The sequence below is a fragment of the Struthio camelus genome, chromosome 26, assembly GCF_040807025.1.
Source record: "Struthio camelus isolate bStrCam1 chromosome 26, bStrCam1.hap1, whole genome shotgun sequence".
Taxonomy (NCBI): Eukaryota; Metazoa; Chordata; class Aves; order Struthioniformes; family Struthionidae; genus Struthio; species Struthio camelus.
This window is the reverse complement of record NC_090967.1, coordinates 6,176,061-6,201,066: the sequence shown is the minus strand read 5'-3', so window position 1 is coordinate 6,201,066 and position 25,006 is coordinate 6,176,061. Positions and strand designations below refer to the sequence as shown.

The window sequence follows — 25,006 nt, the reverse complement described above, 5'->3', positions numbered from 1 at the left end:
CCGGCCCAGGCCCCCCGCGGGCGGCAGCGCGGGTCGGGGGTCGCCCGGTGAGGGGCGGGAAGGCGGGAGGCGCCAACGGCTTCTCCCTCACGCCGCGGTTCACCTCAGGCTGCGCCGCTCGGGGACCGGGCCGGGCCGGGCCGGGGCTGCGCGGCGCCGGGAAGGGGCCGGCAGCCTTAGCAGCTCCGCAGCGGGAGGACGTCTGCCCACCTGCGTGCCCAGGTCAGGGGCGGCTTTGTGCTGCTTTGCTCTAGGGTAAAAATGGCCTCTCGACGGATCACACGGGAGACGTTTGATGCTGTAGTGCAGGACAAAGTTAAAAGGTACCGGATGGAGCGGAGCGATGCTATAGAAAACACCATCCATCACTTTAAAGGTAATGAAAACCTTGGCGTGATGTGCCCGGGATTGTAACAGCTGTTGTGGCAGTGCTCATCTTGCTTGCCTAAAGGAGGACCTGCAGTAATTTTTTTCCACGTCCTTTTGTATGTAAGAGGCTAACAGTTTGGTGTGACGGCCGCTGTTTCAACGTGGAATGTAAATTCCAAGGAAAAACTGAATTCCAAACACTGGAATTCTGTTCAGGCTGCCTCTGAGAGTGGGTCTGATTTCAGGGAGGTCTCTGGAGACAGCCTTGCAGAATGAAATTCTCCTGGTGCCTGATAAGTTAAAGAAATATAGGAGTGCATTCGGGGCCTTTGGGTCTCACTGTGTCATGTTATTTTTAGAGAAAGAAAAAGCTAAAAGCAAGAGACTAATCTGGTGAACGTGTGCAGTACGTGATCTGCAAATTCTTTTATCTTTTCTAAATTTTATGTTCAGAATATCTGGAGTAATCCTATGAATTGCATTCATAGCACGTTGGGTTTTTTAAAATAAAACAATCTGTTCATATATCCTTTGTTTTCTGACTTCAGGTATTGGAATAAGGGAATGGGTGAGATTTCTGGCGATTTTGCAGGAATTCTGTAGTGTTTCTGTCTTTAATGTTGCAGAGGTAATTTCCTTCAAAAACTGCCCTGTTCTTTAAATCTCAGTGAACTGTGTATCAGTGGGTAGAAAAAAAAGCTCTTCTGCTCAGTTGTGCAAGTCTGACGTTCAGTATGAAAACAGAATGTGCATGTTTTCAGTATTTTTATATCTGAGAAGCCTGATTAGATCTTTGTTTCGAAGAAACTTTATGAACATGATATTTGAATCTTCCTAGGCTGAGAAAGTAGTGAGCGAGGGGAAAAAGGGGGTTGTAGCAGAACTTGTGTTTCTGCTTAAGCAGAAGCAGAAAAGGTTTTAATTCATTGTTTTGTCATGCATGTTTAGGCATATTTAATCCTTTGTTGATTTTGGTTATTATGAATTATTCTAGACATAAGAAAGCAAACAGGAGTATCCTAAAGTTAGACATAGATGCTGTACCTCAAAGTTGTGGAGTGTTGACTGTTCAAGTGTCTAAATGTGCTTATGAAATTTTTTCTTAATGCTACTTGCAGTGCAAGACATGTATTTAGGTCTTTATCGTTGCAGCTCATTCAAGGCCAGTCCCAAGACCGAGATATGAAGACAGTTTTCATGATGAGGGAAGATATACTCATGACGACACCCAACAGCATCCGCCTGATGACTGGAGTGAAGACCCTAGAGATGAGTATCCAGGACCTTCTTATAGATCTACTAGCCCTCTCATAAGGAAAGATAACTATTACCACGAACAGTATGGCCGCCCAGCGTCTCGCGACCGGGAGTATGGGCGCCCGGCTTCTCGCGACCGGGAATTTGGCCGCCCAGCATCTCGCGACCGGGAGTATGGGCGCCCAGCTTCTCATGACAGGGAGTATGGGCGCCCGGCATCTCGAAACCGGGAGTATGGGCGCCCGGCTTCTCATGACCGGGAATATGGGCGCCCGGCTTCTCATGACCGGGAGTATGGGGGCCTGGCTTCTCACGACCAGGACTATGGCCATTCTGACCCCTGGGAGTCCACCGGACCACACGAAACTGACTTTAGTTCTTCAGATATTTTAGGTGATTTTAGATCACCAGGACTCATGGAAGAGGAATACAGTAACATGGAAAGTCAGGAGTATACCATGGACTTTGGAATTCAATCTGACAGTGAGTTCAGGCCCCCGGTACGGAGGGGCACCATCGGCAGGGGAAGAGCTCTGCGAGGAAAACGTATTGCAAGGGGCGCTGCCAAAACTAAAGTATTCAAAGGGGATATCAAAACTCCTCCCCTAAAAAAATGGAACACTAAAAAGCTGCAACCAGAGCCCGAACAGAAGCCAGCTATGCAATCTGATCAAATGCCAGATACTGCTGAACATCCTAACCAGAGACCGATGACCATCCAGCGCCCTAATCAAAAGCTGCCTCCGCGACCTAATCAGAGACCAACTGTAACAACCCAGAGACCTATCCTCAGGCTTCCAAAGCCTGCGCACGTTTTCAGAAATCTCAGTTTTGACCTCGTGGACAAATCTGACATTTTTTCAACATTTGGAATAGAAATCATAAAATGGGCTGGATTTCATGCAATAAAAAATGATGCAGAATTTTCCCGGCTCTTTGGAGCTCTCTTTGAGCTAGAAACAGAAACCTGTGCAAAAATGCTTGCTTCGTTCAAATGCTCACTAAAGCCAGAACACAGAGATTATTGTTTCTTTACCATCAAGAGTTTACAACATGCTGCTCTGAAAACTCCCAAAGTGGACAATGAGTTTTTAAATATGCTATTGGACAAGGGTGCTGTGAAAACAAAGAACTGCTTCTTTGAAATAATAAAACCTTTTGATAAATACATAATGAGGCTCCAAGACCGTCTACTAAAAGGTGTTACCCCTCTGCTTATGGCCTGCAATGCTTACGAATTAAGCATTAAGACAAGTGGTTTCAGTAATCCCAGAGAAATGGCAAATGCTTTTGAGACCACTGTTTCTCTTTGTCGTAAGTCTTTAGCACTTCTGGGTCAGACCTTTGCATTAGCATCTGTTTTCAGGCAAGAGAAAATACTGGAAGCTGTAGGGCTCCAGGAAATGGCTCCAGCACCAACATTATTCCCAAATTTTGATGATTCAACATTGTTTGGAAGAGAGTACATAGAAAATTTGAAGGCTTGGTTGGAGAAAAGTGGATATCCAATTCAGATGAAAAAAGCTGAACCGGATTCCACAGTACAGCTTAAAAAGCCCTCTCCTGACACAAAAATTAAGAGTAAGTGGAATGCTATAAGATACTTTTCCAGTACATAGTTTCTTTATTTTTCACTAGGATTTTAGCTCAAATTTTCATGACTTCGTTAGGCAGGAATTCTTAATGCTGGAAATGCCATGTAAATCCCTGGCAGTGGTGTGGCATGCAATACTATCTGTTATAGCAGTAGCTTTCAGCTCTATGCCAAGCTGTGCAGATGGAAGCATCTCTCCTTCCTCCCCTCTACTGCATGTACTTATACTTCAAATTTGGAATTTTCACCTTGTGCTCTTGGCTGCTTCAGCTGTCCCACCATCCAATGTCACAGCCTTGAGTTAGGGAGCCCAGGACCACATCTGCACATCACGGCCTATCAACTAAGTGGCCATTTGGCTAAGTTACAGAATAAGTGTTTCCAAGTAAGCAAAGCAGTGAGATGTTACCAGTACCGCTTTTACCAGATGCAGGCATATTTCTTCAAAGTTGTTTATATACTACTATCTTCAGGAAAACTACCTTCTTTACAATATTAGGCCACCTAGTTGATCCTCTCAAAAGTATGCTTATTCATGACTATAGTCATCTTTTTCTTCCTATTTGAACTTCAGCTACTTCAGCAGTGAGGTTTTACAGGAGTGACACTGAGTGGCTAATAATTTGCAACTTACCCTTTTGAAGTAGGGTTCAAATATATTTACTTTACACAAATTCCTTTCGGTGCTATAATTACCATTTAAAAGATGACTTGTCTTGCCCAGCATGGTAAAGGATGAGTTTCTTAAGCCACAGTGCTTCTCATGATGAACTGTGCTAGCTCTAAGGCGAGTGGAGAAAACAATCAAAGTTTCTGAGGTTTCCTTAATTTATTCTAATATTAAATGCAGTCTTTTTTTGTGTTGATATGTCAAAAAATTGTGAATGTCATGTTGTCAGTAGAAAGAGGATTGACACCCTGTTGATGAGATAATGAAATGATTCTGTTTTATTTCTTCTTACAGTCCCACAGCGAGCTGATCGGAAAGTTGTAGAGACAATTGAAAAGCTAGTGAATAGCATTATTTCAGGAACCTTGTCTGCCAAAGAGAGAAACGCTCAAAAGAACTGCCCTGAATATTGGTAGGCATGTTTGTGCAATTGGAACAGTATGTCGTAATACTACTTTGCTCTGCTCCACTGAAGATACTTAGAATTTTAATATTTCACTCTGTGGGTGTAAGATCAAAGCCTATGGTATATTTCACCTGAGTATTTGAAAATGCTTCCAAAGCTAATTAATTATACTTCTTAATATCCCTGGAAATTGTCCTGTTGCTTCTGTTTTGTGTAGTAGACCACGTTCCTTTTGATCTGTCAATAATGACTGTAAGTCAATCCAAATATAGGAAGTTAAAAGCAATCTACATTTACAAAGTAGAAACACTAAGCAAATACAGTTTATATATATATATGTATTAATGTAACAGACCTATGGGTCTGGCGTTCTACAAATAATGCTGGAAAAAGAAAGCTGAGACGCTCCAAATGTAGTGATCTTTTAATATGGCAGCATGTCTCTATGTGCAAATTGCAGCATAGCTGATTAATTATTAGCCGTATAATTTACATTAAAACCCTCTGTCATTTGCGTGCTTGACATGATTTATCTTTACTTATTGCTTTAGAAATGGAGTTGCCTTTTATTCTGAGGAAAAACCGATGCAGGTGATTGTTAGTGCAGTGACCTGAGTATACCCCTCAGAAATGATCAATTGTTACTAAGTTTCTGATATGAGAATTTGAGATTAGTTGTGCTTTTGGCTTAGGCTTTCATTTTATTTATAACCTTTTTATTTAGGTTCTTGTCTGAAGAAGATAGTCTAGAATACAAATATTACAGACTGAAATTATCAGAGATGCAAAGGCGAACATCATCTGGAAAGGAAGCAGGCAGTGAAGGCAGAACGCTAGAAGAATCTGCAGCAGAATCGGTCAGGGCCATGTTGTATGCCAGGAAAGTAGCAAGTATTAAGAGAAGACTATTTAAAAGAAAAAGGCTCGGAATTGTTGCGCCATGTGGACTTCAAGGAAGGAAGGTGAGGAGGGCAACAATAGGGACACAGACTGTGCTGTCAGCTGGTACAATGCTGAAACGCCAGGAGAAGCACATCCAAGGTTCAGTCCAGCCAAAGCCTTCTGTATCAGAAACCAATGTGGCTGAAAAGAATTCTTCCTTGGATACAACTGGCTCCTCACAATGTGCCGCCAGTCCAGGAGTCTCTCTGCCAGCAGAAGAAGGGGCAGATTCTGAGGATTTATTGGCACCGCCTGAACTTTTCCCACCGTTGTCCTGTCAGTTTCCTGATGGTAAGTAAAGATGCAAGATTAGACTTCAAAATGATATGAGGAAAGAATTACGATTCTATAGAATGTTCTACTGGAAATTCTAATCTTTATTTATTTTGCTAGTGTAGATAGAGTTTTCAGCTTGACTGGATTGACATTCCAGCACTGTAGGCTTTGCATGAACGTTCTGTTTTTTGCAGTGGATGCTAAAACAATGGAAACTGCTGAGAAGCTGGCCAAGTTTGTTGCTCAGGTAGGACCAGAAATTGAGCAGTTCAGCATAGACAACAGTGCAGATAACCCGGACCTTTGGTGAGTAACCTACACGTTCCTCTATGCAGAACTGGCCAATGAGAAAAATTGAAGTATATCTGAACAATTATTGAAGAGATGTTTCCTTTTATGATTTGTTTTAGCCCTCTTTGTCTATCTTGTGGTCGCTTAGAGATGCATGCTTTTATTTAATGTGTTTGGGAACATGGGATTTTGAGCACTACCCCCTGTTCTCCCGCTCAGCACCTTCGTTCATGGTCAATATCTGAAACATCTAAGAAAGATGAACGTTCCTCCCAAATGCACACGTGTACTGAAATACGTTTTTTTTTTTCTCTTCTATCCTAAGTCATCAGCTTGTGTCCTGAAACAGTGTTCTGACAAAGTATTTTCCAACCTTGTTAATTTTTTCTTTTAAATGAGGCTTTAAATACAGTGCCCCTGAGTGCTCTCATGTAAATTAGCAGAAGTTTTTCATTTTTAGTGGTACTGTGCAAACAGAAATGGAGCCCTGCTACCTCTTCCATCTTCTTCAGAATCAGTAAACCTCTTTCCGCATAGACCACTTGACTGAAATTTGGAAGACCTGAGTCGTCTCCTGGGGTTAGCTGTTTGTCTGCAGGGCGATCTCGGACTAGCATGTTGTCTTTGTCTTAGTCTCCCCATCTATATAACGAAGATAATCGCATTGATATCTTTTTCCAAAACAGTTTGAGAACTGCTGATGAATATTGCTCTATAAGATTAGAGGAGAGGGATTGCTGGGTTTAGTACCTGTTGCAGGGGAATTCTACAGTGCTTCAAAACATCACTAGAATGACCCTTCAAAAATGAATAAGAGATTTATTTCTAGTATCTTGCTTCATGCCAGGTAAGAAAATCTGTTTTTGACATTATTTTCACTGTAATTTTTGCCCAGGTTTCTACAGGATCGAAATAGTTCTGCTTTCAAATTTTACCGAATGAAAGTCTATGAGTTATGTCCATCCATTAACTTCAGTGCCGTGTCAGAAACAACTGACGCTGAGGAATGTACTAAACCTGAAGAGAGAAATCTGGATATTTCAGAAGAGGAGGAGGAGGAAGATGAAGAGGAGGAGGAAGAAGATAATGAGGAGGAAGCTGAGTTTGAAGAGGATATCTCCCGACCTTTGGAAGAGATTGAAATGGAAATGGAGCAAGCAGAGGAGGGAGAAGAGGAGGACTTCTCAGCAGGTAGAAGTGAGGAGAACCTCGCTGAAGAGATGATTTCCAAAGCAGGAGAGGAAATTTCAACAGGTGAAATGCAGCTAGCCACATCATCTGATGGTACTATACCAAATCTGTCAACACAGGCATCGATTCCTGCTCCTGGTACCCTCTTTCCTCGCAAACGAATCAGCAGCAAGTCACTGAAAGTTGGTATGATTCCTGCCTCTAAAAGGATATGTCTCATAGAAGAACCAAAAGGTGAATGTTATTTGAAATATATTTTGTACATATCAACAGGAAATTCCTGTAGTTCTCTGCGTTTTGCAGTTTGTTACTGATTGTTATTGGCTGAAAAAATTACATCTCTTTAATACAAAACTGAATATGCTGTTCATTTAAAATGTTCATTCAATTGGCACAGGAAAATCTAAATAATTGCATAACAGCTTATATATTCTAGTGCAATAGCGAAGTTTGGCGTCTAGTTTGAGAATAACCTCTGTCAAACATCATTCCTAAAATATTCTCTATGTAAATGTTATCCTTTCTCTGCTGCTTAATAAAAATAGTAGTGGTTTTGGGGGCATTTATTTGATCAGTGCATGGCAGGTTGAAACAGTCTTAAGCCTAGAAGTGAACATATTTTAAATGTTTGACTACTTTGAATATATTTAGATTAAAAAGCTGTAATCCAGAGCTACTTTGGTTGCACCCATCAAATTTTGTCAACACAGCAATGGGAGGGGGGAGGGGGGTGGATGGCTTGCGTGATTGTGGCACGATGTTTTAAGACTTGAGAGACAAGTAGCCTTAAAACTTATTACTGCATGAGCCCTGCAGCTACTTTAGCAAATGTCTTTTATCTGCATAATGATGTTTATTGGTAAATGTTACTTGTGTTATGAAAATAATGTACAATAGCCTCATTTAAGTCCAGTGTGAATTTTCTGTCAGAGCATTACAGAAGTTCAAGGAAATGAAAGATATGAAGTTCTTACAGAATGTCATCCACCGGTGTATAGCTGGCATGATATGTCCAGAACTAAATAGAATGCTGCATGTACGTTTTGTTTTAAAAGGGAAGGCTGGTACTAATTCCTTTTTTTGTCATTGAGGAAAAAAAAACCCTCAATCTTGTTTTCATTCTGATCTTTCTTGGTGGCACTGGTTTTAGACTAAGGCATTGAATTAGAGTCCCACTTCAATATGTATTTTTGGAGTTCTGCATTAAACTTGGTTGTCTTTACAGCCGAATTTTGTCTTTGATTTGACTTGCAGTTCATGAACCTGTCAGAATCGCTTATGATAGGCCTCGTGGTTGCCCAGTTACAAAGAAGAAGAAGGTAAAGAACTCTTCTGGCTTGCCATTGCATTCTGAGAATCAATTGTCTTTAAAAGAGACAGCTTCTGTAAATTAATCATTGTCTTAAAATCAACTAAAACCTGAAGAGCTTGATCTTGGAAAAGACTGGACTAAATCTTGAGGGGAGCCATGGCTCCAGTTGTCTCTTACTATCTGTGTCAAAATTAAAAAACATTTTAAGATTAGAGCCTTACTGAACAACGATGTATTAATCTTGTCCTCTCTTAACAAAAAAAAAAAAAAAGAAGCTACATTTATCACTAAGCAGTGAAAACCATTTGGCAGGAGGTAAGGTACTGTGTGAACTATTTTTTGCTTATTTACCTGTGGTAAGATCTCTTGATGGATAAACTGGGTTTTGCTTTTTTTTTTTTTGCTTTTTTTTTCTTTTTTTGAAAAGAAATCGGTGCATTGCTGTCTGGCAAAACGTTAAAATTTTCCGAAATCGGTAAAAAGCTACTGGACCACTTCTGTATTTGTAATAGTGAGTCAGTCATCAGATCATGCAGTATTTGTTATTAAAAACATAGCTACCTTTTAAAATATAAAAGTGTACTCTTTGCTATTTTAATAATGTAATTAAACAATTTGAGAAGTTGAAATATATTTGTTAATACGCTTTAAACTGGCCAAGGAGACGTTTACTCTTTGATAGACTTTTCCTGTGTGGATAGAGAAATGCTGCTTAAAAGATATTTCTGGATATCCAGAAATTTAAACACCGTTAATTTACTTTTTTTTAATTTTGGAGGAATTTAAATACATGGTCTCTCACTGTAACAGAAAGCCCACCCTCGTTTCTCTGTTTGTTTGTTTGTTTTTCTCTCCACAGAAGCCTAAAGATTTAGAATTTTCACACAAGAAACTGACAAACAAAAACGTGGGTTTCCAGATGCTTCAGAAGATGGGCTGGCAAGAAGGACATGGCCTTGGTACACGAGGAAAAGGAATCAGAGAGCCTGTAAAAGTGTATGTAATGGGAACAAACTGCAGAAATTTGACAGCTGTGGAAAAGGCTGGGATTATAGTAGTAACTGTGGGTATCTAACCTACCTGGATGTGGCCATTTCAGGGTTTTGTTTCCTTCCTGATCTCTGGCCTCAGTAAAGTTGAGCATGCAGACTTCACACGTTTCCTGGCTAAACTGGGCAAAGTATGGTCTAGAAGGTGGCTGTCCAATTTGACATCTGAAGGCTGCAGTGTGAATGCTGCAGCGTGCGGATGCTTTCTAAAGGTATATGGGTGTCCCCCTCCTTCAGGAGATTTGGGGGGAGGGGGGTTGTTTTTTTAACACATAGTATTACCCCAGGGATCTTCTTGCTACAATGATAGGTACATAATAAATAATGGATAAACAGACTTTAGAAGTATCATACACAGTACTTCTAAGTTTAGGCAACCAAATCATTTTCACTAGAAATACGTGATTCGTTCCACTGCATACTGAAAGAGGTAAGTGCATCTGCCAGAAGGTAAGCGTGCTTTTTACTTTAGGACATACTTTATTTTTGAATCTCGGTTTTGTCTTTTAAAGCTGTTGTGACCAGTGTCCACTGCTGCCAGCACAGAGAATGGATATTAAGTCCTTCCACTCCCTGACAGAATGAGGAGGCAGAAACAATTTATTTCTCTTTGAACCCATATGACAAGCTCTCTAGGCCATGCAAGTAGTTTGTAGGCGAACTGTCTACTTTCTCCAAGGTTTTCCATTTTCTCTTCATGCCTTGGGCAGTACTGATCTTTTTAGTTTGTGGGATACTTCTAGTTGTTTGCCTTCCCCCCCCCCCCGCCCTGCTTAGGGCACCTTGTGATCCAGTAGCCATCACTATAGTTTGCATATTTCTTTCTTCAGCAGCAAATGTGCAATGAGAAAGCTACCTCGCCTGTAGCTCTCTTGCATTCACCAGTGTTGGAATTCTTGTTCTTCACCCCAAAACACTTGCTGAGACCAAAGATTAGAGTAACTTTTTGGCTGCTATAGCTTCTGGCACAGGTCTCACTGCACAGCTAATAATAAGCTATTGCTTGTATCTGGTCTGACAGTTAGCCCACAGCGTTCTAAGTTTATGACCTTACTCTAAGAATTGTATTTTTAATACGTGAAAACACACTTTTTCCAACTTAAGTCCATCGCTGTGTCACTCTTGTAAAGAGTGCTGCAAAGAGCAGTGAAGATCTGTTTTCTGTAACTCTTAAAAAACTTGTTGACCTTTTCTGTAGAAAGAGTTATCTAAATAACTCTATCATTGACTGCTTTCACAGCTTGCGCTTCTCTTTACTTTCCCATCAAAGTCATTCTTTGGACAATACTTTGAGACAATCTCAGTGAGGATGAAAGGAGTGCAACTTAACATTTTGCTTTCTTTTGTTAGTTGCTTTGAAACAATGCAGGCTTTTTCACTTAATAATCTACAGTCTCCACTCTTTCTTCCCTTTTTTAAAATTACCAGCTCTTCTATTGATGACTTGTTTACAAGTCTACATGTTGTTTAATATTCTCTGAAGAAAGGGGCTGGATTAATAATTGGAGACACTTCAACATCAGAGTAGAACGTCTTTTGATCATTAGCATACAGCACTGGTCTCTAGAGCTGGTAGAATCAAGTACCTCAGTTGTTATACATTGAAACTTGAGGTCCTTTTTTATTAAGAAAGCTTAAGGCTTTAAGGCTGAGAAAACAAGTCATATTTGGAGGTTTGAGGAGATTTTTAGTTTACCATAAAAGGATACGTGGGATGCATGGTGTCTCTTGATGGAAATTATGGCTCCAGAAAATTCTCAGTGGAGTTTCGTTAGTCTTGTTTTGCTTTTTTCTCTCCTAAGAACTTAACTGTCACAACTATGGGCCTGACCAATTCTGCAGCTGAAGAGAGCTTTAAAAACATCAAACACCCCCCCCCGCCCCCGCACACACACACACACACACTCGAAGGACAGATTCTCTTGAGTAATTATGTGATGTCTTCGATTAGTACTTTTATTCTGAAAGTAACCTAGAAGGGGAACTGTAGCGTAAGTATCAAAAAATCTGTTCTTCCTATTTGTAAGTATTAAGCACCCATTGTACAATGGAAATGGCAAATGAAAAGTCTCTCCTTCAAATAGTTCATACTTGAAAATTTGAAAAACAAAAGACAGCATTTAGAGGTCTAAATAGATGATTTAACAATGTATATATGTAAGATGTTTGTTATTTTTGGAATCTGTGGAATTTTCTTTAAGCAGACCTTTAGTGCAGAGAGCATATAACTCCATGTGGGAACCACAGGCATGCATTAAACTGAGGAAACCACAAGATCTGTTAGGTGGCTTTACTTCTGAGTGTACCCTAAAATGGGACTTAACTTGATCATACAGCTGCCAAGGCAGACTCTAATACCATTCACAAGAAAAACAGCATCCAGGGTTTCTGTTGTAGACTGCAAACTTGAGTTTGCCTTTCAAGAGTCTGCAAATATTCTTCTAGAACTGCACAGCAATCTACTTGGCTGAAGTAGACAGGTCATTACAGTAATTGGATAAGAACCATTTCTGTCTGTACTGCTTAAGGTTCTCTGATTTTACCCTGATGGCAGAGCAATCCCAATTTCAGTACACTGGGCAAGCTGAAATTTTTTGTCACTTCACATAGTAAAATCTTTAAAAGATAATACTAATGTAACTGACTGGCGGATAAAACTTACATGGGGCATCATCCCTATGGCAGAGATGTCATTAATCTTAGCTGCGTAAAGGGTATGGTCTATGCACGTAACCTGGAGAAAGAGAGATGGCTTTTAATATTCTGTATCTCACCATTCTTGTGGATCATCCTTTCCCATCTCCTTCCAGGTTAAAAAGTTGTTTTGATTTTGCTGAAGCCCATCTGCTTCTGTTGCCATATTTGGATGAAGAGAGATGAGTTAATGACTTAATGACTTGCTTTTCTTGGGAGGGCAGGAGCTGCAGGTTTTTTCTGTTGTGTAGGTCCTGCAAGACCTCAACTTGCTGGAAGTTTTAAGTAAGCAGCATTATGTTCCTTTGCTAAAGATCTCATCTTTTATCCAGCCTTATGTGGTGTTTCCTGCTCATTCCTCAAAGACTCTGACGTAGTCATTTTTAAGATTGAAGAAACATGGCATTTTTTGCCATCTTTTCAACAGAGGATTCTGCTTACCGTGAATAAAGTGGTTACTACAAGAGTTCATGTAAGAATTTGATCTGTTAGATGACTGTATCTTCACTCCTCCCTTACCATCATGGGAGCGTTTTCTTCTAGTGGATGTTTGCATGTGTGATGGGAGATGGGAATTGTTTTACAGTGATATGGTATGCCAAGGACCAAACCTCTGCTCTCCTTCCCCGCTGCAGTAAACAGAATTACATTCCATTCAAATTGTGTCTATGTTAGAAGCTATTGTTTAGATCTCTTCTGTACATTGTCAAATGTAACAGAAACAGAGTGTTCTAACTATTCATTTTACTCCCTAGGGGTGCTACCTCTGCAGGGGAGGGCTTGGGTGTTGCAGGGGAAGAAAATAAAGAAGATGCATTTGATGTTTTCCGTCAAAGAATGATACAAATGTACAGGCAGAAAAGAGCAAGTAAATAGGTATGTGCAATAGACAAGTCTGGTTTATGAATTCCTACAAACATTAAAATGCCAGGGTTTTTTTAAGTCTTCCTTTACCAAGAAAATAATACTGTTTCCATGAGTATATCTGGCTTCTTACTTTTCATGAAAATCCAGACCTACTTTGAACTACTGAATTACCCCCAAATCTTACTTTCTAGGTTTGACATAAGAGACTCGCTCACTAGAAAGTGCACGGATATGCAAAGGCTGCTTGCTGTGTGAAAGATCTTCAGCAGAGTATGCCAGTATGAAGAACACTTTGTTCTATAGTAGCGGACTTGAATACTAATGTATGAAAACATTTTCCAAGATTAAAGTTAGTCTTGTATTTAATTGTGCAAGCTAACAACTTGGATGTGATCTTCTGAGGAAGAAACAACTGCTTTGTTCTCGGAAGTGCCTGTTTACCTCTCTCTTTGGCCAAGTTTGCCTGTTACGTGATGAGATGGCTTTCTCCAAACAGAATAAGCAACATTAAAAGTGTGACTAGCCTGCTTCAGCTCTGTTCCTTTCTGAAGCCAAGACCCTTCTCAAATTCAGATCTTACTGCAAGGCAGTTCAGTTTTTATTTTACTAAATTTTGTTGATGGGCTAATCTTTTGATCTACTTCTGGAGTCTGTGGAAAGCAGAGTCCTTTCCTCCATACAGCAATTTTAAGAACAGTCTCTACTTGCATGCTTATTTTATATAGGATTCTCGGCTTTAAGTGTAGGATGGATAACAGTTCATCCAAGTTTGAGAACACTAAACTCTTACTTGAAAACCTCAGCTGCGAAGTTTTTTCATTGCAATGAACAAACATATTTTAAGTGTACTTTTTGTTTTTACACAACTTTGCAGCTCTTGTCCAACAAATTCTTGACTAATTTCTTTCCTTCTCAAAGAAGTTTAAGCCATGAAGAGATGTAATTCATGTGTCTGCAGAAAATACTGAAGAAACTACTTGGAAATCAGATGTTCAGAAATCATCTGGAAGTGGATCATCAGTCGTATAAGACCATCAGTTTAGAGAGTTATTTCTGTTTCTATTAAATATTTGCTTTGCAGAAGTTCTTTTATTGAATAAATCCCAAGAAATAAGACAAAAAGCTTGTAATTTTAAGGGATTATTCTAGAATTTACTGAAAGAAGATTGGAGTGATCTACTCTGCTTCAATAAAAAAGCATTACCTAACTTCCTGGTGAAGAAGTTCTGAAGAAATGAAAGATTTAGCAGTGTTACTACAGATAAACGTTCAAGGGCTGATCATTCATCTTTTTCAGACTTGCGTATCAATAAGGGATCTGACTGGATTACTTAAAGTGACAATTTAATATCTTACTTTTTAGCATACTCCTCCTCTATCATTACCTTTCTAAAACTAGTCGAAAGTCTTCAGTGAAGCGTTACTCTAACGTTCAACTGAAGTTCTCTCTTTAAAGAGAGTTTATCTTCAGCTGACGCATGTTTTGCTTACTAGGAGTGAGTGCTGTCTTGCTGATGTTTTCATCCTGCACCATGCTTCTTGGAAAGCAAAGAGCTTGTGGTACACCACTAATAGCACCCCACGGTAATGTGGCAGCATCTCAAGTTCCTAACTGATGATATGCAAAAAAAATGCATTCAGTTATCAACTTGCCTGTGCCTGCTGTTTAAAGGACAAAATGGTGTTCTCTCTCTGTTTAAAAACTCTGCTCATGAAAGGGAATGTCTTATTTTCATTCTGTAGCAACAAACTTTTCCTTGCCTGTAACAATCGATTTTAGTTTGTGAATGCAAGAATTTTCTTTGCTGTGTGCATTTATGAAACCAAAAGCTGCAATATCATGTCACAGTATAATTTTCTGATCGCTCAGTTTTACTTGCTTTGAAGCACGTGATCACTAAATAAAACCATAATGGCAGGTATAGAAAAATGTCATGCTGATAGTTCTGTTTTTCCGTGAACGTATGTGTCTTCACCTTTACGTTACAAGAAGTTGAAGCATCAAGACCATAAATACAGATATGTTTCTCAAGGTTTATCTGGTTATCGCGCTTGATCAGTCCCGAGATTTCTCATAGGCTTGGCTTGGAGCTATCTTAAATCCATGAATGTTTTGGACCACGGGCTACTTTTAAGATCATCTATTACAGTACTTGGCAGTGTATGCTTACCTGTTAAATTCCTATTTGGATATGCTCTCCACTGCCTCTCTTTGCTTTCCTGTGCCTGTTTAGCAGCTACACAGTGAAAAACTTAGGCCTTTCAAAAAGGAGATCTGTCAGTCACAGTCTGTTTTAGAATGATACTCTGGAACCAGTACTGTTGGCCGCAGAGTTATTTCACAGACCCACTCATAAGAATTTAGCTTTCCTTTTAGTCTCATTGATGAAGCTGACAGTGTTGCTGTTCATAATTTTTTACTTCCCTGCAAACTTCCAGTTCACCTCTTCTTTCACATTCACATTTGGGAAGCATTCTTGATTGTATGCTACGCCATTTGCAGAAAGGCACAAGGCAACGTGTTGTTTCACGCTACATTGAAATCCACTTTTTCAGACCCTGATCAGCATTCTGCGCTGTTCTGGTTTAACCTGAGATTGTTGAGCGTAGTACCATTTGGGGTGCATTTGCTAAACACCTACTTCCCAATCTGGGAAAATTGTTGGTATCCAGATTGGAAAATGGTACCTTCCTTTCTGATTGCAGTTCAATTTAGAGTATAATGCTGTCTTGAAAATAAAGACGAACATTGGGAAAATCTCAACCTGCTACCCCGGATGACTGTAGTATGGTCTATCGTTCTTGTGCCAAACTTTAATTTTGGACAAGATAGCAGTAGAGCAGCACTGGTGCTGAGATTCCAGTGTTGCTCTCAAGTGGGTTACCGTTTGCCACTTTTATCTTGTTTTACCAAGAGATGACCTTACACTCCTTTTGCAAAAGGAATTTCCTTTTATTTTGACCTGCTTTTGCAGGCAGCTCTGATTTGAAAATTTAAATACATGTACATGTGAAACATTTGTTATGCAGATACATTGCCTTGTTTAAAGTTTACTAGCTTCTTTTCTGTTATTTTAGTTCCAGGCTCTCTTCCATGAAGACTGCAAGCTTCAGTGAACATTTTAACTAACTTCAGTGGTGTGTCTACTGTCTTTTGGTTGTTTTTTGCCATTAATCTTGTAGAGCAATTTGCTAGTTTTTGTTCCGTGCAAATTGGCAGTAGTGCTAAGCTAGTAACAATTAGATGCTTATGTTATTGGATAACTGACATTTCTTTTTAGTGTAAGTAAACATGTTAGCATTGTTAATCTTTTAATATCTGCAATAAATGTAGAACTAAACAATTTCTGGTTTAAATGTTTTGCTTGTGAATTTGGCCCTTTGTGAGAGATATGCATCGTTTTGGCACTAATAAGTGGAATTGAGATTATGCAGTGTTATTTTAGTGTAAAGCAGGATTTTATAGTGTGTGAGGGAAGGAAGGTCCCTCTGTTTCTATGCTGCTAAATGGTTTCTGTACAGAATACCCATTAAATCATTTCTTAGTTACTTTTTCATGGGTTCCAGTGCATGAAACCCATGCACAACAGTGTTACGTGCAACATGAATGCCAAAACCATTGTGCTCCAGTCAAAATGCAAGTTTTGCCCTTTACTTACGTGTCTGAGGAATTGTGTCTCTGATTTTCTCAGTGCCCTGAGTTTAAGACAGCAACACTTTCTCTTTTACATGTACGTGTGGTTTACTGTTGCCTTTAAATTCAAATTCTTTTTTAGAAAGGATGCGAGGGGAAACATTGCAACAAACTGAAATTTGACATGTGTTCAGCAGCCTTCCATTGAGAGGTAAAGTGAGAGTGTTCATTTACTGAAGATGCAAGCCAGGTTTCTTGTCCCTTCCTTTTATTCTGACAGCTATAGCAAGCATTACTGAGACAAGTTCAAGCCCTAGCTATACCATTTTTTCTTCCTTTTCCCTCAGAAATTTACTAAATGTTAAGGACCTGGTTCTAGAAGAAAGGAAGTTTGCTCTCATGGGATAGAAATGAGGCGATCCCCAATTTGGGGGAGGTGCCCTAATGGAGTAAAAGAACTACAGTCATAGTATTTTTACAGTGGAGTAATTGTGTTGGACTAATACAGATGTTCTCGTTCTTTTGCTTTCAGAGATTGTTGTTGTGATACCAATGACATTTTTCCTATTTATTTTTTTTACAAAACACTACAGCATCCTTCGTGTGAACACTTAATCTGTGCTATCATTTCTCAGAATCAATGTGCAGTATTTTTTTCTATTGATATTTCTTTCTATACGTCCTCTGTTCTTGTGCCCAAAGAAAGTCTGGACTCTTAAATTCAAATACTGATACTTTGGATTGTTTTCTGTCCTGTAAGTAGGTATACTTTATAATTCAAAATGAATTTCTGGAAGTCTTGTACCATCTTTCATTCTGCATATCTCACGACTGAGTGGCCAATCACAACCAGACTGTACGTTTGAGCAATAATAAACACCTAAATGAGAACATGCTCAAAGAACAATAGGGTACTCCGGAAATAAATAGTTTTTGTGAACCGTGTTGAGTAGGTAACTTGCTGAATTACAGCAAGTGTGGAAAATGTTTGCATTATCTGTGGGCAATAAAGTTACTGCTGTTTAAGAAAGTGCTAGCACGCAGTGTGTTCTCTTCAGCTTTTTGTGCCTGCTTCATGTTGTTAGAAGGTTCTGCTAATTTCCTTGAACGTTTCTTCCAAGGGCAGAGCCCTTGCTCTGAAGGGCCACGGGTTAGTTAAAGCCAACTTGTATTTCGTTACCCTGTCACTGGGTAGCGAAGTAGCAGTGAAGCACAAAATACGAAGCAAGAAAGTCTTATTTTTAAAACGGCTCTTTGGCTGAAGTTAATTATAGGATATTTAATTTGTGGGGTTAACAAAAGTTCCTGTCTTTGAACAGTTTTCAAGGCCTCTTTTAGAAACCGGAACTATTTTTGGATGGGAAATAAGAATTTTGGAAAAAAAATCTAAAATGTGAGGCTGTTGAGAGGTCAGTCACACAGCACTAAGATGAAAAGTGAATCTGTAAGTCTGACTTTTATTTGATACCTTACCAATTACTGGTGTATGTTAGCTACTTATTCCAACGGGAAGGTTGCATAGAGTCAGTTCTGTTAAGGTCCAATCTGTTGCATGCACTAAGCACAGAGAAACCCATGCTCTATGTTACTGTTCGATGCTGGTACTCAAATTAAAAGTCAGTACGAGATGCCGTTTTGTTCTCATCCGTGTTTCCCTGACAAAAAATGGATATAAAGGTTAAAGAAGATAAATTGTTTAGGGGTGTAATTTGGCAGGCACGGAGAGAGAAATGAAACGTTTCTGCTAAACCGGCAGTAACCGCCACGCCTTGGTTGTGCCGCGAGGATCTCCCAAAGAGCCGAGCGTCAGGGGAGGCAGCGGGCAGAGACCACTTTTGCCCTCTCAGACTTTCTTCTCTGGCTTCAGTATAGCAACGAGCGTAGGGAAGCTGCGGTGCCCGCCCAGTGCCTTAAGGAAGACTGTCCTACATAAATATGTTTTAAAGAGGCCCTTTTCACTCCGCCGCGCTGCGGGTCGGCGCTCCGCTTCCCGCGCGGCGCCTCAGGGGCGCGGCGGCGGCGGCGGCGCGCGCAGCCCGCGGGGCGGCGGGAAGCGCGAGGCCGCGCCGCGCCGCTCGGCTCGGCTTTGCACGGCGCCGCGCTGCAGGGCCCGCGTGCGCCGCCGGGCGGCGCCACGTGCCCGGGGGCGGGCGCGCGACCCGCGGGCGCGCGGCGCCAACGGTCGCGCCTCAGGTGATGCGGGGCTGAGGGAGGGAGCTGCCATCTTAGGGGCGCGCGGGCCCGGGGGGAAGCGAGGCGGGTTTCCCGCCCGGGGCGCTTCGGTGTTGGTTGCTTCAGCCTCTTTCCCTGAGGGGCGATGGGGCTGCGTGGGGTGATGCTGGGCTGGGGCGTAGCTGGGGGATCGTGGAGCCGCGGGCGTCCTTAAGCCTCCTGTCCCTCAGGCCTGGCCCGCTGCGCCTCAGGCGTTGTGCCTAAACGCCCTGCTGCCCCGAGGGAAGGGGCTAGGACAAAACCTGCAGTGGGAGGCCGGGGTCGTAAGTAAGGTTTCTCAGCTGAAACAAAAGACTCGGTGGGGAAGGTGCACTGCCAGCACTTGGTGTCCCTTACTGCCAGGACTAGCTGTCCCCGGTGCTGCAAACAAAGCTGGCTGCAGAAAAGTATAAAACAAGACTGGAAAAAGTATATTCTTGTGTCCTAGGAGATCGGCATTTGCAGACCATGGGAGTGTTTTAGCATGTGTGCGTTCAGGATGCGGGCCAAATCTGTCTATGGGGAATCACACCCTGGGTTATGTTATAGGGGCTAACAGAAATTACTTGACAGCTTTCTGAAGTTTCTAGCCTGATTTATTAATTTAAAAATACTTTACCCAAGCAATGTCTTACTTGGCTTTGGCTAATGCATGCAGTTGGTTTTGCTGTCGGCATTTGCCTAAAGATGAAAGTGCATAAAGAGCTCAGATTCCTGTCTTTATACAAGCAGATTTGGAATCTTTGTGGTTTCGGTAATTGCAGATTACAACTACCTAGCTTTAATTTTGCTTAATTTTCTAGCGTTACCTGGAGGGCGTGTTCATTTAGACAAGACTGCCAGGATTTCAGGCGTAGGAGTACCTGACTCTAATTAAATTAATAAAATATAAATTCTTTCTTGCTAACCTGTGGTTGAGATATATATGTGTATGTATATGCATATATGTATAAACTAGTGAATTGCTGAAGAGAAGAAAGCAATCTTAGCTATGATTTCTCTTAGATACTTACAATAGCTGACTGCTGCAAGTGTTCTTACAAGTTCTTCCTCTTTTCAAAATAATGTTTAGATGCTGTGGAAAATCTGAAAGATCTCAGCTTGCAAATGAGAATCTTGGACTTGACATAAAGCTAAGAAATAAATACATTAAAGGAAAAATAATTAAATAATACTAATTCACCTTTGTTGTGACCAAGTATTGAAAAATGTGGATTAGAAAAGATGCCTAAGCAATTGTTTGCTGGCAGTAGCCTGGAATTGTCATCAGATTAGGATCTAATTCTGAATAGCAACAATGTAGGTAATAGCTACAAAATCTTGTAAAAGGGCACTGTTGTCCATCTCTTATAAAAATGAAGGTAACCAAATACTACGTTGAACTTAAACTGCTTTTAATTTTAGGATATCTGGAAGTAGTTATTGGAAAGGAAAATGTGAGAGGTGGCTTTGATTTCACAAGTTTCAGAAAATGTTTGAAGACTACAGATATCTACTTTGGAGGTCTTTAGCAGGACTTTCTCAAGAACCATGAAGAAATTGCTGACTGTAATTATTTAAGGTCAAGGAATTTAAACTGGAAAGAACTTATTTCTAGTCAAATCTCTGAAAATGGGTAGCACTGCTGTTGTTGTTTATCTTGTTTTGCAATTAATGCAAGAGACAGAAGCATCTGTTGTGAACTGCATTCCCAGAAAAACAGTAAAATACCAAAGTAAGTGAAAAAGAGTAATTTAATCAACACAAAGGAACATAGCACAGGGCTGGGGCTTTATTTTTTTAGGCTCAGGAGAGAATGCTATGGACTGTTTCACCTCAGCAGCAGCACATGCACTTGCCCAAATTGCAGTGAGGAACACCTGAATATTAATTGTTGTAGCTGGAGGTCCTGGCATATAGCTAATAGTGATACTATGTTGTTTATTTTCATCTTATTTAGAAAATATTCAGGAAATAGGTATAAACTTTATCTTTGCTTTGTTACTATTTTTTTCAGTCTGGAATTTCAATTATATGACAGTGGGATTCTAGAGATAATTTTTTTTTAAATAACTTATCCTCTATGTTTATAGCTGGAAAAATAAAAACTTTTATGAAACAAGGATTATCCAATGTTTCCACTCTGCTTGTGAATGAAGAAACTGATACCTTATTTGTTGGAGGCAGAGATGCTGTATTTGCTCTTGACTTGAATAATATTTCTAGAGAAATAGCCAGGGTAAGTTAAACATCTTATTTCATGCCTGCCTTATGGAAATATCTTGTCTGTGGTTTTATGTATTTGGGATCACCTAATGATCTGATTTTTAAATATAGCGAAGTATTATCATTTCAAGACTTGTAACTGTATCACAAAATCATTTTTTGAAGTAAGACAAAGCATCTCTTCAGATTATTATTGTGCTGTATATGTTATAGAAAAACATAGAAATGCTTATTTACCCCAATAGGTTCAAAGTTAGCTTTATTTTGTTTTTATTTTTGCGCATAGCTGTTCTGCAGAAAATTGCAGCATACCAACTTTGATGTATTTTGGCTTCTAGGAATACTGGTTTGCTACACAGGAAAGACAGCTGGAATGTATCCGTAGAGGAAAGGACAAGGTAGGCAAAACCTTTGTTTCCTCCTCTAAGTTGTTAACTAAGACAAAAAAACAGCTACAGGATCAATTGCGCCGGGGGGGGGGGGGGGGGGGGTAAGTAAAAGAAGTAAAAGCAGGTATTTGAATCTTACAGGCTTGTTTGCTTGCTGCTCAGACACCAGAACATTTTCAGATGCAAACCACCTAAACTATGTAAATTTACTCTCCTTTTATTTTTGTTTTAGATAAGATGCCAGAACTACATCCTCTTCCTCCATAAAATAAATGACTCTAACTTGTATGTTTGTGGAACCAATGCATATCACCCAGCTTGTGATCATATGGTAATTATATTTGAGTACAGGTTTTACTGAAGATGTTTGAGTAGTATGGCAGATCTTTAAGCACCTTTCTAAAGTTATTCCTTGTCAAAAACTTGAAATTGTTATAATTCTTTTATAAAAGCATGAAAGACCAGGGAAGTGTTTACCAAACGTTATTTCTTTTTGCACAAAATTCACGTTTCTGTACTAACTCTGTTCTGTGATCTTCTCCTTTAAAGGTATTTGCTAATCATTTCATTTTATCACAGGGGAGGCTTGGTTTTCATCCTATTAAAATGATTGCTTACCATAGGTTATCCATAGGACAAACATAAGTTTGCAAGGAAAAGCTGAAGAGAGCAGAGGAAAATGTCCATTTGAACCAACTCTGAAGTATGCTTCTGTTTTTGTAGGTACGTTTGGACTGACGTGCAAGCTGAAGTAGTTTTCCTCACCTGAGCTTAGTTTTTGGATACCTGTTATCCTAATTCTATTTTTGCATGAAATGTCAACCCCTGGTTTGTTTCTTACAGCTATTTCTTTGCATTTTAAAAATAAGTACTTTATGCTTTGTTATTTGTTCCAAAACTTTACAGATGGTGCATTTTATTCAGCTACTTCAAACAATTTTTTGGGAACAGAGCCTATAATACTTCGCAGTATGAGGAACCCTGTAAGAACAGAATTTAAAAAATCTTGGCTAAATGGTAAGAAGTCGTTATACATATTTCAGTCTCTTGAGCTTCGGTTGGTGTGTGAGTTATTTGTAGAATGTAATAGTGTATGTTAGGTATTAATTTTTGCAATGTCCAGAAAGTGTGAGCTTTTAAACTAAGGACAAAATTTAAAAAAAAAAAATTGTCACTAAGGACTACAGTGATGAGACAAACCACAATCTCTTCCCATTTATGAAAGCACAATTTCTTCTCTTAATTGTTGATAGATCCTAATTCATAAATACTTTCCAGCCCTTTCCCTGTCCACTGCTCCACAAAAAAGGTCAATTAGATACGTAATTTTAGAACAAGATCTGTCACTTATGGGCTTTCATAAATAAAATGTTTTGTATATTCATGTATTTCAGAACCAAGCTTTGTCAATATGGAGATAGTACAGGAAAGTGAATCTAATCCAAATGGAGATGACGATAAAATTTATGTGTTCTTCACTGAAACAGCTGTTGAATTTGAATTCTATGACAAGCTTCTGGTGTCCAGAATTGCCCGTATCTGCAAGGTTAATATTTGTAGTATAAAGATTGTGTTTAGTGTATTTCAAATGAAGTTTCTTAGCTGAATGATTAACAGAGGTATCTACACTGTCTCACCAACTGAAATTCTATTGTATGCCCTTTATTTCTAAACTAGCTTCCTCCTTTTCTTCCTAGAACAGAACCAGCTGTTTGGGTTGCATATGACATTTAAACCTCTTTTCTTTGGCTGTGACCTGAGATTTGTATTGAAAGGCCAACTATATTTTTCCTTACAGCAATGCTATCAGGTGAAAATTACATCCGTTTCTTTATACGTTCCACAGTGATGGTATTATTCCTTCATTTAGGGTGATATTGGTGGAAAACGCATATTGCAAAGAAGATGGACATCATTTTTAAAATCCCGACTTTCCTGTTCCATTCCAGAATTGCATTTCCATTTCAATATTATCCAGGACATCTTTTTACTGAGGAGAACAGACTGGCAAGACAGCATTTTTTATGGAATTTTTTCCCAACAATGGTGAGATAAAGGATTACATCTGGTACTAGAGTTTGTAATGAACTGCGTAAAGGGTTCTCACTTCAGTATTAATGGCCTGATTGCAGCCATTTGTCTTTATCTCAGAATTAGAGGTTACCAGCTACTCTGCATGTTTTAATGGACCGCATTTGTTTTCCTTGCAGCTTGATCCAACTGAGAAAATATTATCGTCTTCTGAAACAAAATGTTGTTTGGTTCCTGGGCCAAGGCCTTCAATTAAAGACTAACCAAAAGCTCCTCCTAAGCCAAGTATTTAGAGTTAATGGTTTCTCTGTTCAGATGGTGGAGCAATTAAAACTAATTACATATAAAATTACATAATTACTTACACAAAGCCCTAGATTCTTCTGGCCTTTATTGCATTAAAGGAAATAGCTGGCGTTTCAAGGTGCAGAATTTGTCTTCTATTCCAAGAGCAGTCTCTGTCATGGCCTACTTGTCTAATGTAACGTTCTATAAAAATAAAAACAGAACTCCAGTCTACTTCCTTTCATATTTTACTGTTAACTAGCTTTTTCTCACTGCTCTGACAAATGAAGAGAAATAAGACACAGGAGTGTATTGAAACCTTATATGTCAAAAATTACCATGATAAAGTAACTATGAGTACGTAATATTCGTGTTTTATAATAAGCATCAGAATTCTCAGAATGCAGCTCAGTCAGTATTATGTACCTGACAGTTCATACCTGCCAGAGCTTATGTGACCGTTTTATTTTTGGTTATAGCAGGTTGGGTTCAATGTGTGCTAAGACAGGAAACTGCAGATGTGCATTTTAAAGACCACAACATTTATTCCCTTGGGTATGGTAAAGAAACTCGGACTTTGTGTGTATCACTTCATATTCCCTGGTAGAAATGAAATGAGATTGGTGTCTGAACTATACAGTCCTAAAAGTTTACCTAAACGTTTAGTTGTTATTTTGGAAAACATTAACATTGAAGGCAAAGCGGAAGAGTTTTGTGTTTTCCAACAAGAGAAATTAGAAAGATTACAAGAGGAATTAATGGTGTGTCAGAAGAGTGGTGCCAGAGGGAGGGGAAACCTGTCCGTTTGGTTAAAAGAGATGGTCAAACGGACCTCATCATCTCAGCCATTTCAGTTGATGTGAGGGCTGTTACTTGATTTTTAACAAAAACATATTTAACACAATCTTGTAGAAATTGCTTTACTCCCTTCTTAGAGAATCATGAAAACTGCCAGAGGGAAGTATTTTTAGTATTAGATATCTTTTAACTAATCCTCAGAAAGACGCAGGAGTGTGCACTGTGGAGAGCAGGTTGTTTTACAGCTTTTCTTTCTCTTTAAAAGCCAATAAAACTTGCTTTTATTTTATTTTATTTTTTTCTTCGAAGGGGAAGATTGGACATATCAGCTGTTTGTGCATACAGTCTGAAAAATATTCAAGAAGTCTTCTCCAAAGGAAGCTACAAAGGACCAGTAACTGTGGAACATTCCCATGTTAAATGGGTGGTATACGGGGGAGAAGTGCCAGTCCCACGTCCTGGTGCTGTAAATATGAATTCACTTGTTTTAATGAAGGAACAGTCTCTGAATTTTCCTTTTTGGTACCAAATTATC

At 39.6% G+C, this 25,006-nt stretch overlaps 2 protein-coding genes across 10 annotated transcripts in view; both read left to right on the top strand.

Annotated features, from left to right (window-relative positions):
- Window positions 1-25: 25 nt before the first annotated feature.
- Window positions 26-17,588, top strand: SUGP2 (SURP and G-patch domain containing 2). Of its 7 annotated transcripts, none has more exons than XM_009678520.2 (10): window positions 26-376; window positions 1,522-3,207; window positions 4,185-4,302; window positions 5,021-5,529; window positions 5,709-5,820; window positions 6,701-7,230; window positions 8,251-8,315; window positions 9,168-9,304; window positions 12,807-12,927; window positions 13,110-16,256. In XM_009678520.2, exons 1-9 carry the CDS (start codon window positions 262-264, stop codon window positions 12,925-12,927), a joined length of 3,393 nt encoding a protein of 1,130 aa, XP_009676815.2. In that variant the 5' UTR covers window positions 26-261; the 3' UTR covers window positions 13,110-16,256. The 7 variants fall into 7 exon arrangements, with proteins under 7 accessions (XP_009676815.2, XP_009676816.2, XP_009676817.2 ...); XM_009678521.2 differs by having other exon boundaries at window positions 58-376; window positions 15,997-17,588; XM_009678522.2 differs by having other exon boundaries at window positions 59-376; window positions 13,837-17,588.
- Window positions 17,589-18,700: 1,112 nt separating this feature from the next.
- The window catches only part of HOMER3 (homer scaffold protein 3), a 38,138-nt gene continuing 31,832 nt past the window's right edge, over window positions 18,701-25,006 (top strand). The window contains exons 1-10 of one of the 3 annotated variants that reach the window (XM_068920392.1): window positions 18,755-19,047; window positions 20,168-20,477; window positions 20,836-20,981; window positions 21,307-21,366; window positions 21,590-21,688; window positions 21,981-22,080; window positions 22,264-22,374; window positions 22,752-22,903; window positions 23,228-23,403; window positions 24,781-24,937. In XM_068920392.1, the coding sequence (XP_068776493.1) occupies window positions 20,375-20,477; window positions 20,836-20,981; window positions 21,307-21,366; window positions 21,590-21,688; window positions 21,981-22,080; window positions 22,264-22,374; window positions 22,752-22,903; window positions 23,228-23,403; window positions 24,781-24,937 (1,104 nt within the window). In that variant the 5' untranslated portion in view covers window positions 18,755-19,047; window positions 20,168-20,374. The other 2 variants (XM_068920393.1, XM_068920394.1) reach the window with 2 other exon arrangements.

What these genes read in the sequence shown, in the direction of transcription:
- SUGP2 (XM_009678521.2), top strand. Translation starts at nt 262, where the DNA reads ATGGCCTCTCGACGGATCACACGGGAGACGTTTGATGCTGTAGTGCAG. An exon ending in TCCTGACACAAAAATTAAGA is followed by an intron (nt 3,208 to 4,184) that starts GTAAGTGGAATG and finishes TTCTTCTTACAG; the next exon opens with TCCCACAGCGAGCTGATCGG. An exon ending in GCAGATAACCCGGACCTTTG is followed by an intron (nt 5,821 to 6,700) that starts GTGAGTAACCTA and finishes ATTTTTGCCCAG; the next exon opens with GTTTCTACAGGATCGAAATA.